General features: G+C 43.2%; 1 protein-coding gene across 47 annotated transcripts in view; it reads right to left on the bottom strand.

Moving 5' to 3' along the window:
* CELF4 (CUGBP Elav-like family member 4) overlaps window positions 1–16120 on the bottom strand; it is a 691717-nt gene that overhangs the window by 216883 nt on the left and 458714 nt on the right. For 10 of the 47 annotated variants that reach the window (XM_075526242.1, XM_075526266.1, XM_075526241.1 and 7 more), the window contains exon 4: window positions 2547–2556. The exons of the other annotated variants lie outside the window; for them this stretch is intronic. In XM_075526242.1, the coding sequence (XP_075382357.1) occupies window positions 2547–2556 (10 nt within the window). The remainder of the gene's footprint in view (window positions 1–2546; window positions 2557–16120) is intronic. 47 annotated transcript variants of the gene reach the window in all.

Genomic DNA, 16120 nt, shown 5'->3' with positions numbered 1-16120 from the left:
AAGAAAAAAAAGTAATGATTTTTAAACTGATCAGTGTTATGATTTTTAGGGGGTCTTATTCATCACTTTTGAACATCTGCGGGTTGGCGCAGTTGTGAAACTGTGAAAGGCTTTGGAGCTTTTTCTTGTAAAATGGCCAAGATTTGTATCATTTCCTCTTGTCAGTTGTAAAATAGTTAGGGAATTCACATGCCCGGTGAAAAAATTACTTATGGTGGAGCACAGAACTTGTTTCAGGGGCTTTCCAGGATCCCAAGGGGGTCAAAGACAAAAGCTTAATGTGAGGAAGTCCAGAGGTTACCCTCCTCCCTAGACTGCCAAGGAAAACAAAGGGAGCCCAGGCTCTCTTTGTGCCCCACACATGGACTTGGGAAAGGTCATACAAGTACAGAAGACATGGTTGTGAGAATAGGTGAAGGACCTAATTGCATTCCGAAAAGTAGGAAAGGTTTAGGGAATCTGGGATCATCATCTCCGGGACCAGGTTTTGCCAACTGCCAAGATGTGCATCTTCTCGTATCTCAGCCAATACTTGGCTTAAGCAAAACAAAACTAAGCAGAGATGAGCTCCTGCAGTCCACACCTAATCTTTCTCACTGACCCCCCTACCCTTTGCTTGAAAAAACATGTACTTCAGTATCTGAAGCAATCATTCCACTGCTGTCTGCCACTGAGTTTTAGGATCCCACATTTAACAAGAATAGGAAGGCAGAAATTTTGCTTTGGTACGGCCAACATTTTTCTTTTCTAAACAAACTGTGGGATATGTGACAAGGAAACCTACTCTTTATTAACTACAAACAAGAGCAGCAAAGTGTAGCTGGCTCCCATCTCCTTTGTTCTAGTAGTTCATCTTACACATCAAAAATTGCTCCAACCCCTCCTGGTGCTGAACTAATGATATCCAGAGATCACTTCCAAGCCCAACTATTCAGTGATAACTGAACCTAGTTGAACTATCTGTAGAAACTAAGAGGGGAGACGGGACAATCAGGGACTGGCCATGTTAGGTATGTTTCATAGCATTTCAGCATGTAAAGGTGGCTAGAAATAAAACTTATCCAACTGAGTTAATTTCTTCTCTAATTTGTCACCAAGCATTTTCAAGACACAGAGTCTGGATTTACATTACTGATCAGAATTTAGCTTAGCCACAGGTAAGATAAAGCCTGGCAAAGAACAGTAGACTTATCTACATTAGCCTTAAGTATTTTGGGTTTTGGTTGACGTCTCTGCAGCTGAAATATTGTGGTTATTAAAAGAGACACCAGAATTTGCTGTACTGAGCTGTACATTGTTGGTCCTTGTCTTCTGCCCAGATGGTGCTTGCTGCCTTGGAAGATGGTGATCTCCCCATTTCACCCCCATAATTCATTGGGTCAATTATGCAAAGCCAGACAGAGAGCGCAGGAGAATTATTTCCTGACCCCATGCACCATCAGTTGAGAGATTTCTTTATTTTTAGCTGGTGATGCCTTGATACCAACAGGAAGTTATTGTCACTGCTGGTAAATAAAGGCATTTAAAATCCATTACAGCAAGATATGTAATGGGTTTTCTTTCCATCAAGATTTCTTTGTCTTGTTCAAAACACAAGCGGGGGTGAGCCATTCTCCCAGTGGTGGGTGGTAACGGTCAGAGCTCCTTTGACCTCCTTGCATCTGACAGCCCTTTCCCTTTGCTCTTTAGGGAGGGAAAGGTTAAATGTCACCTCTGCCTTTCTTGTTTCCTTGTCTGTTGCTCTCTGAGAAGGAAAGGCCTGAAATTCATATCGGTGACACCAAGTACAGGGTCTGCTGTGCTACTGCACTTTTAAATTAACAAAGCATCCAAGATTGTCTCTCCTCCTGTCTTTCCTCCTCTCTCTCTGCCTCTTGGCTTCTTTCTTTCTCATTCAAAGCTAAGCTGACCAAGCATTCCCTCTGCCTGATTTCCATCTAGGACTGAGCGTCCCTGCACTGTCCTCCCAGCAGCAGGCTCAGCTTTCCACATTCCTCACTGACAATGGAACTTCAGCAAAACAGGGGGAAGAGAAGATGGAGGGGAAGCTGATCATATGCATCTGTCCCTCTCTTGAAAATCCACATGGCACCACACAATACACCTCTCTCTTTCTTTTGCAAATCCATGTTTCCACACGTCCCAAAAATGTTTTGCAACCCATCCAGCCCTTTCCCTTCTTGCCTTTCCCATTTCCTTAAAATGCCTTCACACAGCCTTTTTTTTCCCTCACTTGCTCTGAGGGACTAGAGGAATGAGGTTGAGTTCACCAAATTATATGTTTAATCCTTTTTCTTCCTTTTTATTGTATTTACCACAACTGCTAACACCACCATCACCACCAATCTGGCTGCTTGGTGTTAAAATCTTGGCTGAGCTAGTATGGAGAAGGTAGAAGAGGACAATGCACATCTCAATGTCACCATGGCAGGTGTGGGGCTACCTTTTTTTTACCACTTCTGTCTAATCTTGGAAATAGCAAATGAAAAAGAAATGGAGAAGGAATTAAAAGGAGACATAAAGAAAGGTTCCCCTATAAAGAAGACAGGCATTTAGCTAGGCAGCTGTTGTAATCCACTTCCAATTACTGCTCTTTTGCTAGATTCAAGAACCTCATAGACATAAAATATAGCTCATTCCAGTCTCCTGAACTACAGCGTTCAGGACCTGTAATTGTGTATGATGTACATCTACAACTGTGTAGCTCCTCACTTTGTAAAGAATACTCGTCACTTCCCCTTCCTGGACTACTCCTGCCCACCTTACTGGTGAAATGTAACTCAAAAGACTTTGGAAAAAAACCTCTGTGAAACATCAGGGTGTTGTTTTTTTTTTAAGACAAAGACTTAAATGGGGAGACTAAATGAAGCAAACTGAATTGCTCAAGCCACTGAGTTTGTTCAAGCCTGAGGACTGCATTGATTATTATTATTGCATTTAATTAGTAATAACATATCATCATAAATTATGCAATAGAAAATGAGTTGTGTTCCTTGCCATTAATGTCTCAAAATCTAGTAGACAAGGCACTTTATGGAAGAATGCTGGTCAAACTGACTGAAAACACAAACACAACATCAAATAGAGCAAACAGGTTTTTTGTGGTTTTTATTTTTCTTCTTCTTCAAAATTAGGCACGAAACACTTAATTCTCCCTTTCAAGAATGTGTTTTAGGTCAGATGTCCCCTTTTCTCTGCTAAACCCACAGATCATTTTCTCCTTCAAATGGGGATAATTTTCTATTGTTTGAAAAAAGGTAATTGAAGGACTTCTGATGAAAGTGGAATTTTCCCACAATTCAAATAATAGTGCTGAGAGCCATTTCTTGTGAGAGCAATAGTTTAGCTGTCTCGTGTCCCCATCCTTCACAGGGCTGGGCTCCCCTGCCAGGCTACAAATCCCATGGTGCCCCCCATACACAGCATTTGCCTGAGGCACTGCGACAGCTCAGGTCTGGCTGCCTGGAAATTGAATTTAAATTTGAGGAAAGTCTAAATGTTCTTCTTCAATCAAAGATGTCAGACTAAAAAGTTTCAGCATTTCTGGAACTCCTTGTGCCAAGACGGGTTTTGATATTCTGCCTTTTCATTCCAATTCAGGACAAAACCAAATGTTGACAAAGCTGTAATTGCTTAAGTCAGCTTTCCTATTTAGGTTCGTTTTGTTAGAGCAAGGCAGAAGACTGTGAGGACATTTCTACTTCTGCTTAGTTCATTTAGGAAGTTTTAAAATAAGGTGGAATCACTTGCCCTCTTAAAGGAATTATAGTGTTTGGTTTAACTAGTTTAAGTAAGGCTCTGGTTAAATGGTACAGTAATCCAGGTATATGGCATCAGCTAGAGGATTACAAAAGCATCAGGCCCGTGAAACAAAGTGCTGATCTTATATACTGCTGGTTCAAATGTCTTTGATGTTTTTGATGCTCTAACTGTGCTTCAGAAAGTTTCAGATTGATCCTAAGGTTCATATACAATCTGAGATTAATGGCCAGTTGTAGAAAATCTATTTCCTGTTCTATGTAAAACCAATGTTAAAACTTGAAGTTTGTAGCGATGCTAGCTAGCTCATTGATGTAAGTGTGATTGTGTGCTCACACCCAGTATTGATAAATTAACACTGCAGTACTTAGTGCATAGCTCCTATATTAGAGAAATTGGTGCCATACATGATCAATTGTCCTCTGTCAGCTGACCTGATATAGCTCTGCCACCCCTGCATGCAAAAAAACCCACAAGAAGCCCAAAAGGTGGATGGTAAGTCCTAAGCATTGGTAGCTCGATAACTTTAGATCATGTGGCCTCACTTCAATCCAGTGGGATTACACTAGTACAAGCCTGTTGCAGATGAAAATTGAGGTTCATTCCTGATTTTAGAGCCACAGACAAAAGTAACTACAATATCATATACCTGTGAGACGGCACCAGTAATATTCAGTCACCTCCAAGTTAAATATAGATTTTCTTAACTGCTAACCCTGCCCAATCCAATTGTGTTCTGAACACTAAATTACCCGGCTCAGCTTTTGACATAACTGTAAAGAAATAAAGATGCCATACTTCATACCCTGCAAATGGCTGCACAGGGACAGACCACAGATCCACGCTAGCACATCCCACCTCTGACAAAGGCCAGTAGTGGATGTGTGGGAAAGCTCTGTAAGAGCAGCTGCTGATACTGCCTGAGGATGTCTTCCTTGCCTTGAAACTTAATTGATAAATTTGTTGACAAGGTGCCTGATGCAGAATACCATCGTCATGCACTTTCTTACAGGGAGGCGGCCGAAGTGAAACTACCACCCTTCTACCAGTGACGGACTTTGTAACACTCATTCGGGGCCTGACAGTCAGTCTTTGGGCTTTCACATTGCAGCAAGGGAAGAAAAGACATTTCAAAACATGTTTGCAAGACAACAGAAATCAGCAAGGGATACTCAAGGGCAAACATAGCACCTGAAACTACTTGTAATTCACATTTTGTTCCTGAGGAGCTAGCGTGTGTTGGCAGTGTCCCTTTAACTGCATTGACACTGCAGAGCCAGCAGCAGCAACAGATTCTCCCTGCCAGTAACCAAGTCGGTGGCGATGCAAAGACACATCGGACTACAGCAAACACAAGCGTGCTGCTTTCAGTGCCTTTACTGAAATAAGTCACTCTTTAATAATACTCCTCTTCAGTCCTCTGTTTCTCAGGGCACTTTGTAACTGGACTTTGTCTGGTCTCACAACAGCCCTCACAATGACTAACCCGTTTCCATGCAGAGGAATGAAAGCAGGAAGAGATCAAATGTGTGTCCTGAATGCACCTGAGACTCAACAGCAGCAGGTGTACACCTCCGGGATAACATGGGCTTGAATGACAGACACATTCTTTTTTTTAACCACTTAAGAATAACTCCATGTAGAATTTAAATAATTCTACCATGCGTTATTACCGCTTAGTTGATCCTGACATATGACAGCTGCTAACTAAGCAAGTAACACGGGCAATAACACAAATAATGTCTTCTAAAACCAGTCTAAGAATTGAACAGTTGAAGCAAGGCCTCGTATGGATGATTACACTGAGGCAGGGTGAATCAGATAGGAGCTGCCTGAACTGTCCAAAAGCTCAGTTGACCTCTGGTCTCAGTCAAAACTCGTCAGCGATCCTTTTAAATACTTAAAGTTGATGAGGTTAATGTGCACTTAGAGTTATACTTCTGGCTTACATGGAGAAACTAACTCGTGTTCCCAAATTGTAACAAACAACAGGGCAGTCAAATCTTCCCATTTACTCCAGTGTTTTTGGAAGATGCTCAGCAAGAACAGAAGTCACCTTTGCAGAACTGCAAAAGGTGACTGCCTAACAGTTCTCCTTTCACACCTCGCAGAAGGTAATTCTTGATTTTGTGTGGCACGTATCCTCTGCTCTTAGCAGACCACCACTGAAATCATCTGAACCCATGCACAGAGAAGAAGACATAGGGACAGAGCCACCTCCAGTCTTCTGTTCTGCAGTGGGGGACTGGCAAAGCAAGGCACCCTCCTGCCCTTAACCCAAGGATAGCTATGCACTGAACCCTAGTAAAGTGATCTCTTCTGATCCAGCATAAGCATTAAGATGGAGAGTTTGGCTATGTGTTAGCACTAAGGAGCTTTTAGGACAATTTACCTATCTGTGGAGACTTGGGGCAATTCCTTCTTAGAAATGCCAAGACCTGCTTAGCTTCACTGCTTCTCAAAATATTTGTTAAAGAAAACAACGGAGACTGTAATGGAGAAGTGAGAAATGGTCATGAGCCAGGTACTGGCCATGTACTGGCAATAAGCACCAGCCTAAAGGAAGTCATGCTGTATTTGGGAGATCTTCACTCTCTTTCCTGCAATAACCAGAACCCAAATGTACCACAGAGTGACTAAGCTAACTCTACCTACAGGCAACAGTCACAGTTGACCTGAACCTGCTTTCCTGGGGCCCCAGTCATGGGCTCTCTGGGTGCTGAGCAGCTGGGCTATGCTTGCAGGAACGGTCGCCCACCCTTCTGAGACCAGAACAGCTGCCCTCGTGAAGGCAGTCATGATGTTCAAGAGCACCTTCACCAGGGCACACCTATGAGGATGGCCAAACAGCCATGTGGCGTGGTCGACAGTGGAGAAGGGGATCTTCACAGCCCAGTCTGGATAACTATGGTGACAGAGGAAGATGGTAACTCCAAATTAAATTGTTGCAGTCACAACAAGGGCCAAACTTCCTTCCACTCCCTGTTGAAGTGCAGGATGGCTTGTGAGCAATGTATTGCTTTCAGAAGGAAAATTGGTTTCCTGACTGCATATAAGAAAAAAAAATCTGAAACAAACAAACAAAACCCAGGAAGGCAGTGGGGAAAGAAAGGGGCAAGGGGGTCCAAGTGTGATAGTAAAATGTATGTCTGTCTCCCTAGACACATAAACACCCAACCCTATCTTCTGAACCAAAATCCTGATGTTGGAAAGCATGCAGGCTCAGAGGAAAATAACTGTAATTTGTGTGAAGAAGGCATTTGCAGCAATTCATTATAATTCCTTGCTTGCTGTCACCCGTCTCTAAAGTCACTGGCAATGCAGTACTTGTGTGAAGTTATTAAGGCCAAACTCTCTTTAGATTCATGGCAAGTGCCGAATGACAAGGCGAGAGCCCAGGCAGTGATAAACTGAAAAGACATGCCATACCCCTTCCTCTCCCCCACCCCATCACCACCATGGCAAGGATGAAAACACTGTGGATTTTGCAAATAAGAGCCACCTCTCCTCTCCCTGCCCTGTGCTGGGCTCTGCCGGCCACACACACAACTCCTTGAAGCAGGGACCCAGAGGAGGGGGCAGGAGGGAGTGGAGGAAAGCAAAGGAAAATGTGCTTTTGCTCACTTTCCTTCCACAAAGATCACACAGATTTCTCTCAGAGGTTCCAGACAGATGGCAGGTATGTGGGAGACAGAGGTAGGCAGGCTGGGCAGGGGAGAGACCCAGGTGGGAACTTTTCAGCTATCTGAGATAAAGACACCTCTTAAAAAAAATTATATACCTATATATATATAAATCGATTGCTAACTTATCTATATCTAGGTTTATCCCTCTATCTGTGTTTTGCTGTTCATTTCAGTAACCCCCAAGACTAGACAGAAGAGAGATGAATCTCTTACAGCTGTACAGACTTCCAGCAAATAAAATGTGTAAGTAAAAGGTGATCACTCTAGAGATCAGGGCTCCTTTCAAACTGCATTTCTCTGTCCCCTCCTGTTTTTTCTTACATCCTTGGCCTCTACATTTTTTTCCTTCCTCTCCCCATCCCTTCTTTTCCTAAGCTGGGCAGAAAAATCAGCTTAAAGGATAATACTGCTCAGCTTTCAGTAGGATAACATAGCCAGCCCACAGGGAAGAGAAAACCTCAAAACCAACCAGAATGATGAAAACAAGCAGGTTATTAAAGGTCCTCCTAAAGCGACAGCTAAACTCGTGTTTGCAGATACTCACAGGCTGTTGCTCAGCAGTGAGGATCTCTGGTTCAAATCCAAGTGCTTGCCAACGGCAGGCTTGTAGTGGGAAAAAAATCCTCTCCTCTTTCCTAGCCCCTTACTCTGGAAAAGCCATATGCTATTTTAGCAGTGTAGAGATGCTCATAGGCTCTGAGTGTAATCTGTCAGAAGCCAAAGAGGAATCACCTTGCCCAAAAGATTTCTACAAGTTAAATTAACCTGCAGTCAGCTTCTGCCCGTGTTAGGTTTAAAACGGCAGTAAAACCTATATTGCCAAAACTTCAAATAGGTGAGCAAGGCCATTAAGAGGCATCTGATGGGACGAGATATTTAACCACAGGCCACTATGCACTTATGCACTGTGTCATGGCCATCCCTTAAGTTATCCTTCACACTACGGTACTGATGACCCATCTCACCTCCCTTTAGACTGGGGAGAACATGTAGACCTTTTGAAGTATGTCTGAAAATTCAACACATTCAAAATCTCGGAGAAGCAGGCTTGCAGTCTTCTGTAATCAGTGCCTGCAGCCAGTCTATCAGCAGCCACCCCTCACTGTTCTCCCAGGAGGAAACACCAGTGCTGTTGACTTCTCTGATTTTAGCATGGGGAGAGAAGTTTTGCCCCTCAAACACCTGAGGCTTTCAGATGAAGCTACACTCTTGACTGAATCAGATAAGCCTGTGGGGCATGGATGCTCCACAACAAGAAAGGAGAGGGGCCCCAGCTCCCCAGGGGAGCAGAGCACTCTTACTCCACTGAAGGCAACAGGAGTTGGGTCCTGAAATGTATTGGGGAACCCAGGAGTGAGTTAACTCTCAGCAAAGATTTAAGGCTAGGGCACAACATAAATGCACCCACTTGTTTAAATTAAAATTGCCCATAACCCTTTTATTTCCTTGCATCTAATTCTTCCCTGGCAGATGACAAGAAATTGCTGGTCGTTTGTGGTTTTTTCTTGCAGTGAAAAGCCACAATCAATCATGCTTTCTTCTGACCCTGCAGTTACAGGGAAACAGAATGACTCTGGGCTATATTTTCAGACTCCACAGGTTGCTCTGACTATGTATTTGGTGCCCCCTCCTCCCTCCCTGCCTCCATGTTACAAAAGATCAGGACTCTCTTTTATAAAATAGTTCTGGCATTTCTATTATCACACATGCCTGAGAACAGGGATGCGATTGCACTGAATAGTGTGAAAAAAGAAAGGAAAGGGGGAAAAAAAAGAAGAAAAATCAAAGCACAGCCGAGTTGATTATTTAAAGAGCTGGGTGAAATTTGCCATCCTTTTAAGGCATCCTGGGCTCTGGAATATCACTGTGTCACTTAATGTTTGCAGTTAAGTATTTACAGATCTGTTTCCATGGCAACCGATTCTTCAAAGTTACTTTTACAATTCTGTTTTCTAAAATGTGTTTCTTTGGTTGATTGCACAGGGATATTTGGAAAGCAGCCAGGTCTAAATCATGATTTTTTTCCCATTAAGGAGAGGTCCTTTCTAATCATGTTTAGTTAGCTCTTTGATGGCTTTATCTTGATTCGAAAATGTATTTTGCTTTTTGTTAGCGGGTGGGAGAGGGAAGAGGGGAAAACACGAACAAGCATCGTGGGGCTTTAGTAAAAAAAAAGGTGTTGGAAATTAGGAATGTGAAATAACCTTGTCTGAGTTGATTTTATTTATCCTTTCATTGTTTAGAAGAGTAGGCCTTTAACCGCAACAAAATAAATAAATAAATGCCCCACTGACAGTTTGAATGCATTTCGAGGCCACGGGAGAAGATGACTCACTTATTAATTAGTCAGAGAGATGGCAATACAGGGAGGGATGATGAACACTGGAAACAGTGCAGAAACTGAGACAAGCGGATCCAGTATGTGCAAGGGTTGGTTGCCCCCAGCTATGCCAAGATACCCGCACGGGGCTGGTGAAGGTTGGCCCCACCAGTAAGGAGACACCTCGTGAAGCAGTAGCAGGGAAACAGTCATGAGCTCTGCCACAGCTTCTTTTGCGACTCTGGACAAAGTAATTTAAAATGTGTCTTTGTGAAGATGTGAAGAGCGCGTGCAAGTGTCCTGAGTCCACCGACCTATGCTCTTCCCATCACTGCAGAACCATCTCCCCATCCCTCCAGCTGGCCCCCAGTCCATCTCAAGCACACAAAAGGGAGCACAAGAGCTTAACCTAGGAAACAACATGTCAGGAACCGTACAAGGACATGGGATAGATGGGGAAGGGACGTACAGGTTCCCTGTCATAAGGTGTTGTCCCTACCTGAAATCAGAGATAAATTTAAGCTTGTCAGGATGTCTGAGAAAGGCGTGTGCTTAGCAGTGATTTAGGAACAGTATAAACTTTGGGCACGTGTTGGAAGGAAAATCAGCTCAGATGTGCTTGTAAACCTCAGCACAAGCAAAGAGTCCTCCAATGCTCAACAAGCCATCTCCCAGGCAAAGATGTCCCTGCTGATGAATAACTTCAAATAGGGGAAAGGAAAAGTGTTGAGTTACTTGGCTGGACCCACTGGTTGGGGTAGCTGAACGTACGCCTTGAATAATCATTAGTAACCCACTCCTATTTTCCACCACGCTACAGCAGGCAGGGGTGTATATCTCAAGGGAAAGGATAGGACCAGAAGACTCTGAGTATTACAGAGTACTCAGAGTATCACAGAGCATTAACCAGAAAAGATTGGTGGGGTATGTGGCATTGATAAAGTAGATTAAATATGGTTAATTACAGTAAGATGAGGAGGGAGAAGCAGAGGGATAGCCTGATCCATATTTTCCTATGCGTTGTGTGAGACAACATCAGATGGTCAAATCAAAGAATGTGGAGTCAGGACTCCTGGGCTCTCTTTCCAGCTCTGCCACTAATTAAGTATGTGACCATTCAGGCACTCTGTGCCTCCACTAACCTAAACTTCCAGTATTGTTGTCAGGTTCAGTTAATTACTGTCTGCAAAAAGCTTAGAAACCTACACAGGAAAGATGCTAGACAGGTACCCTGGTTTTAATGTTAAAGTTCAAAATATTATAATTGGAGAGCTGAAAAGGGGTGTGGATCTGAAACCGAAGCAACAGAATTACAGGAAAGCTTATAAAGTGAAGAAAAACTAAGGAAAAAAAATAACTCTAAGAATAAAGAAAAGAAAATGAAGACTTCTAGGCAGGTGACGAGCAAGGAGAAATTCCGCTGACTGAGATAATAAGCCATTCTTTTGAAACTTTTTCACTTTTTCCTCTTGCTGCAGAAATGCTCCATTAACTCTCAGGAAGATGATTTACCATTTGCCCTTTATAGACAAAGCTGAAATAGTAGGAACATCATAGCAAAACGTATGACCCAGCTTTTGGCACACCCTGTGGCTCCAAACCTTTAATGCACAACACAGAGTCTTGGAATCTGAAGGGAGATGATAAAGAGACACTGCCTTGCTACGATGTTTATTAAATGGACAACAGTTACTAAGAGGACCAGGAGAAGTTGCAGGGGGAGATTCCTTACTCACGGGGAATGGAGGGACTTGATTTCTCCGGATTTATTTACCCTTCAGTCTATTGAGTGAAAAGAATCTTCATGATACATGACCTTGAGGACAAAGAAGCAACAAGGGGTGGGCACAGTCACCTCAAGGAAAACTCAGAAAGGAGGATAAAAGACGAGGAAAAGAAAATAAACGTTAAACATAATAACAATGGAGCTTGGCAGTGGCCTGCTGTATTACTAATTTTGATTGGCTGGTGGATGTTCATAGCCTCATAAAATGGGATCCAAATCACAAAACCAACAGGTAATTGCTCTTACCCTCTCCAACTGCTCCTACCACCTCCTCTTTCTCTCCCCAGTCATTTGTTGGCTGGTCCAGCTGAGTGGCCCATGAGTAAATGGTTGCTGTATGAAAAGAGAATGATCTAACCAGCTCTGGCTAACCAGCTCTTGAGCCTCCAGGCTCGAGATGACAGTTAGAGAAGGAACAGAAAAGCTTCCCCATGCTTAAACATAAAGATTTTCAGCTGCTGGAAGCTAGCCCTTCCCTCCTAAAGGCAGCAGAGGCACTGGGTATGTCTGCATGGCTAAATAAAACAGGGTTAGGGACCATTCTCTAGCCCTGAGGCCAACTGACACAGTCCGACCATACTCACAGTAAATAGGTGTGGTTTTTTGTGTGGGCTCTGCTCAGGGTATCAGGGTATCACGGGAGCTTACCCCATATAACAGCCCGAGGTTTTCAAAGCCTGAAAATGAGGGGACGTGCTAATGCCATGAGGTGTGGCATAAGGATGTATCAGCACCCATGAGCATGCAAAGCCTGCTGGAAACACAGTGGAAGACAGAGTAGGGTGGAAGGAGACAAACCTGGTAGAAATTAATTCACACTACTTTTGGGAATGGTCCTTGGCATGCTGTATGCTCTCATCTAGGGACTGGTGAGCAATTGGGACATAGGCCAAAGCTGCCAAGGCACATGCTAATGCTTTAGTAGTGTGGGAAACCGTAGGGCAGGGCTCATGCCAACTTCCTAGTCTGTTTTGTTTACAGGTAGAGATGTAGACATTGTTGCCCATAGAGACAGCAACCTGTGGGCCTTCAGTCCCGTAGTTGCTCTTTGCTTTACACTCTGTTGAGAAACCCAACCCCAAAAGATACTAAGATGTAGGTTTTCTGGAGCTCTCTTTAACATTGTATATTATTATCTCTTTAGGATACAAGTAAGGATTTTTCTTCTTGTTTATAGCAGAAATATGTTATAGAGGAGTCAAGACAAACTAAGTTTTCTCTCATAAGGTATATTCTATAGCATATTCATTAGTTCATGCAGACATCTTGGAAAGAAACTTTTCAAAGCCAGCAATTGTTCAAGACTTTCGTATACAGTGTAATAAGTCTTTGTCCAGTCCTTCTGGAATGAAACAAGCTGGCTTGACTAATCTATTGAGTTCACACATCTCTATTATAAATAATTTTAGTTGCAGACATTTAATTAATGCTATAAATATACTATTTATGATGTGCTTTGGGAAATGGCTAGTTCTCTCAGTATACCTCACGGTTTGGTTTATTGTTTTACTTTGCCTTGCAGCAGTGGCCAGGTGCCTTGCAGGTTCCCGAGCAATCACAGCCTGCGCTATGGGGGCTGTGGAGACGGGAGCTTACCATCTTCTTGGAGTCTTTAGGCATCTGACTTAAATGCAAATGGGAACACCTGGAGTGAGCAGCATACAAATGAAATTCATTTAAGGATTTAAGTGTCTAAGAGTTAGATGCCTACCCTGAGTTTGTTGCCTAGTCTCCCTGTGTAGTCAGGGGAGAGCAACAACGGTCTGGATACCTGCCTAGGACCGGCAAGGTGATCCACACTCTTTACCTGCCCATTTTTCTCTACTAGCCCTAAAAGAAAACCAACTCAGACTTCTTCCCCTGGCTTCTAAATGCTAAAAATAAAGGAAATGAATCCCACCCCTGTATAATGGAGACACACAGGGGCCTCCAGATTTCACAGGATTTGCTTCAGATAGCTACAGCTAGACAGTATTAATGCTTCCCTCTGTGCTCAGGCTCTGATCCATCCCTGTGGCTGTTTCCATCTTAGAAATGTGCTGTCAGGCTTGGATTTCCAAAAAGAAGTCAGAGGACTGAGAAACTTTGATGGGATGAAAGTGCCCATCTGTACCAGGCCCCAGTGAAAAGCCTAGACTGAGTTTTCAGAATAATGGCATTTACGGAGTGGTAGGATTGCCTCCAACAGTGCGTTTTTTGTAAGAAAAAAGTTTGTTGGCTACTTTGAGTAAGTTCTCATCATGCTTTATGCAGTGATTTCCGTCAGAGAATCTGAAACATCTTACACAACTCATTCCAGAAGAGCTCAAAACTCATATGATGTTTGACTTTGTCATGACTTGGGGTTTTCTTTTTTCGATTGAATAAACTGAAGCATATTAAGTTATCAGGCAACAAGGAGCGCACAATGAGCCTGTAACTCATCTGGCAAAATATAAAGTTACACAGATGATCCTGTGGTTAAAGCACCCATCCAAGAATTAAAAAAGAATGAAATACATTTGTTTTGTACACAGACACCCATTATAAAACAGAATATTTCATTTGGTCTAATTGCATCTCTAGTTCCCCTCAAAATGCATGAAAAGGCTCACTTTGTCTTGACTAAGTAAATGTGCATGAGTAGTTTTATGGGTTTTATTCTCTGACCGGACTGCACCTTGCACACTGGACTCTTAGTTCCAGTGAGGATCAGCTGATGCTACTGTTGTTCCCATTAACTGGAACAGCAAATTTGTAATGTGGAATCCCTTTCCGAGACTAAAGTACAAGCCTGTGTTCAGTGCAAGTGTCCTTGATATCAGTAGAAGTTTTATACATGTACAAACTGTATCAGCGTTCCTTGTATTTGTGAAAGCTGTTCTAATGTATTGCTGGAGCTTGTAAGCTTCAACACATGCAACATGCACACACACACACGTACTCACTTGCTCACTCACACACACACACAAGATAGAGTCTTCTGCCACTTTCTATCTGGCAACGTATTAATCTTGTGTTTCGCGTTCTCTAAAAGCTTCACCATTATAACATAATTACTGCTGAAATTGACCTTTAAAATATATTCCAAATTTCAAATGTCTTTAAACCCCTCAGTGAGCACCATTTTTCAATTTCACATATTGTTTTCTTTTTTAGGAGAGGTGGGACAAAAGATGGGAAAGAGGATTAGCAAATGAATGTCAGCATGTAACATATGCTTGCAGTGATAAAACAAAATCTTGCAAAAATTTACCTCAGCATTTTTAATATCCAGTCTTCAAGCAGTTACGATTTCCCTTAAGGTAAATGAAAATGTAATAAGACTAACTAAAATGTTGCATTTGTGTCTCACCCTTCCCTAAAGTAATTCAATCAATCAGTTTAGCCTCACTAATATTCAAATGTATATCTGATACTGCCAATATAAAAGTTCAAGTACTCCTCAGCCTCTAAATACATACAAACTACCTTTATTAGAACATGTACTTTCCTAAATTTGTATTAGTACCTAAAATTGGTTGTGTTTCTAACTATCCTTAAAGGAAAACATAACCTTGCCTGCAAATGAGATGCTGACTTGTGTGTGGAGGCAGCTTGCTGTAACACAGCATCTAAGACTGAAAATGTGCATATTACAATGCACAGATGAACTTGTGTATGCTCACATTACTGTGCAAATAAGAAAGTATAAAAGCACATGGTACAAATTCCATCCAGCAGCGTTTGCATCCAACTTCATTCCTTCCATCTCCCTAGCCCCAAGAAAGGGAGGGCAGAGGACCTGAAGGAGAAGGGGGGAAGCTCCCATCTCCGGCAGGAGCTCTCCACCACCGCGGTGTGTCCCTGCCCTGGTTTGGGGCATCCAGGGGAAGGACTGCTGAGGAAGGGTGTTGTCCCTTTGGCCAGTGAAAAGCTGGCATGGGTTTATTCACATGGTTTCCAGTTGTGGGCTATCCTAGGGGAGCCCCAGCTGGAAAAGATGGTTCATGGACCTCTCACTGCCTTCTCCCACACAGGCAAGTGTACGGTCTGCACACAGGGACCACTTATGTACGTATGACTCTGCTCACCCTTAGAAGTATACACTCGAAGGACACTTCGCAATCTCACGCTAACAAAGCCCACTTAGGCTGGGGTGGGAGGGAGAGGCATAAAAAGCAAGAGGCCCCCAGCCTTGTGAAGCACATGCTGCACTTCAGAGGTTGCTTTGACTACCCACCGGCGCCAAGTGTCTGAAGACAAGCGTAGCTTTAACTTTACACTCAACTTCTCAGGCCCCTTGCACGGGTCTCAGCTCCTGCCTATTGGCAGAGCTGCTTGCATCCTCGAGCAAAGTGCTGGGCCTGAGTGGCACCTGGCAGATGAGTCAAGGTATTGCCTGCATGCTCTGCAAACCTTCCCTCATGTTTTGTCCAGACACTTTCCTAACTGACCAAGAGGATGCTGACACCCCAAAGGGATGCAACTTCAGAGGACCAGCTCCAACCCTGGGAGGCATGCAAGCAACGACAGGCAGGTGATCATACCACCAAAGCACGAGTGAGGCAGCTCCCTGCTGGACATAAAAGGGGACAGCCTCACTGAAAA

The sequence above is a fragment of the Mycteria americana genome, chromosome Z (assembly GCF_035582795.1).
Source record: "Mycteria americana isolate JAX WOST 10 ecotype Jacksonville Zoo and Gardens chromosome Z, USCA_MyAme_1.0, whole genome shotgun sequence".
Lineage (NCBI taxonomy): Eukaryota > Metazoa > Chordata > Aves > Ciconiiformes > Ciconiidae > Mycteria > Mycteria americana.
The sequence above is the reverse complement of the archived record's forward strand: the minus strand, read 5'-3'. Positions and strand labels throughout refer to the sequence as shown.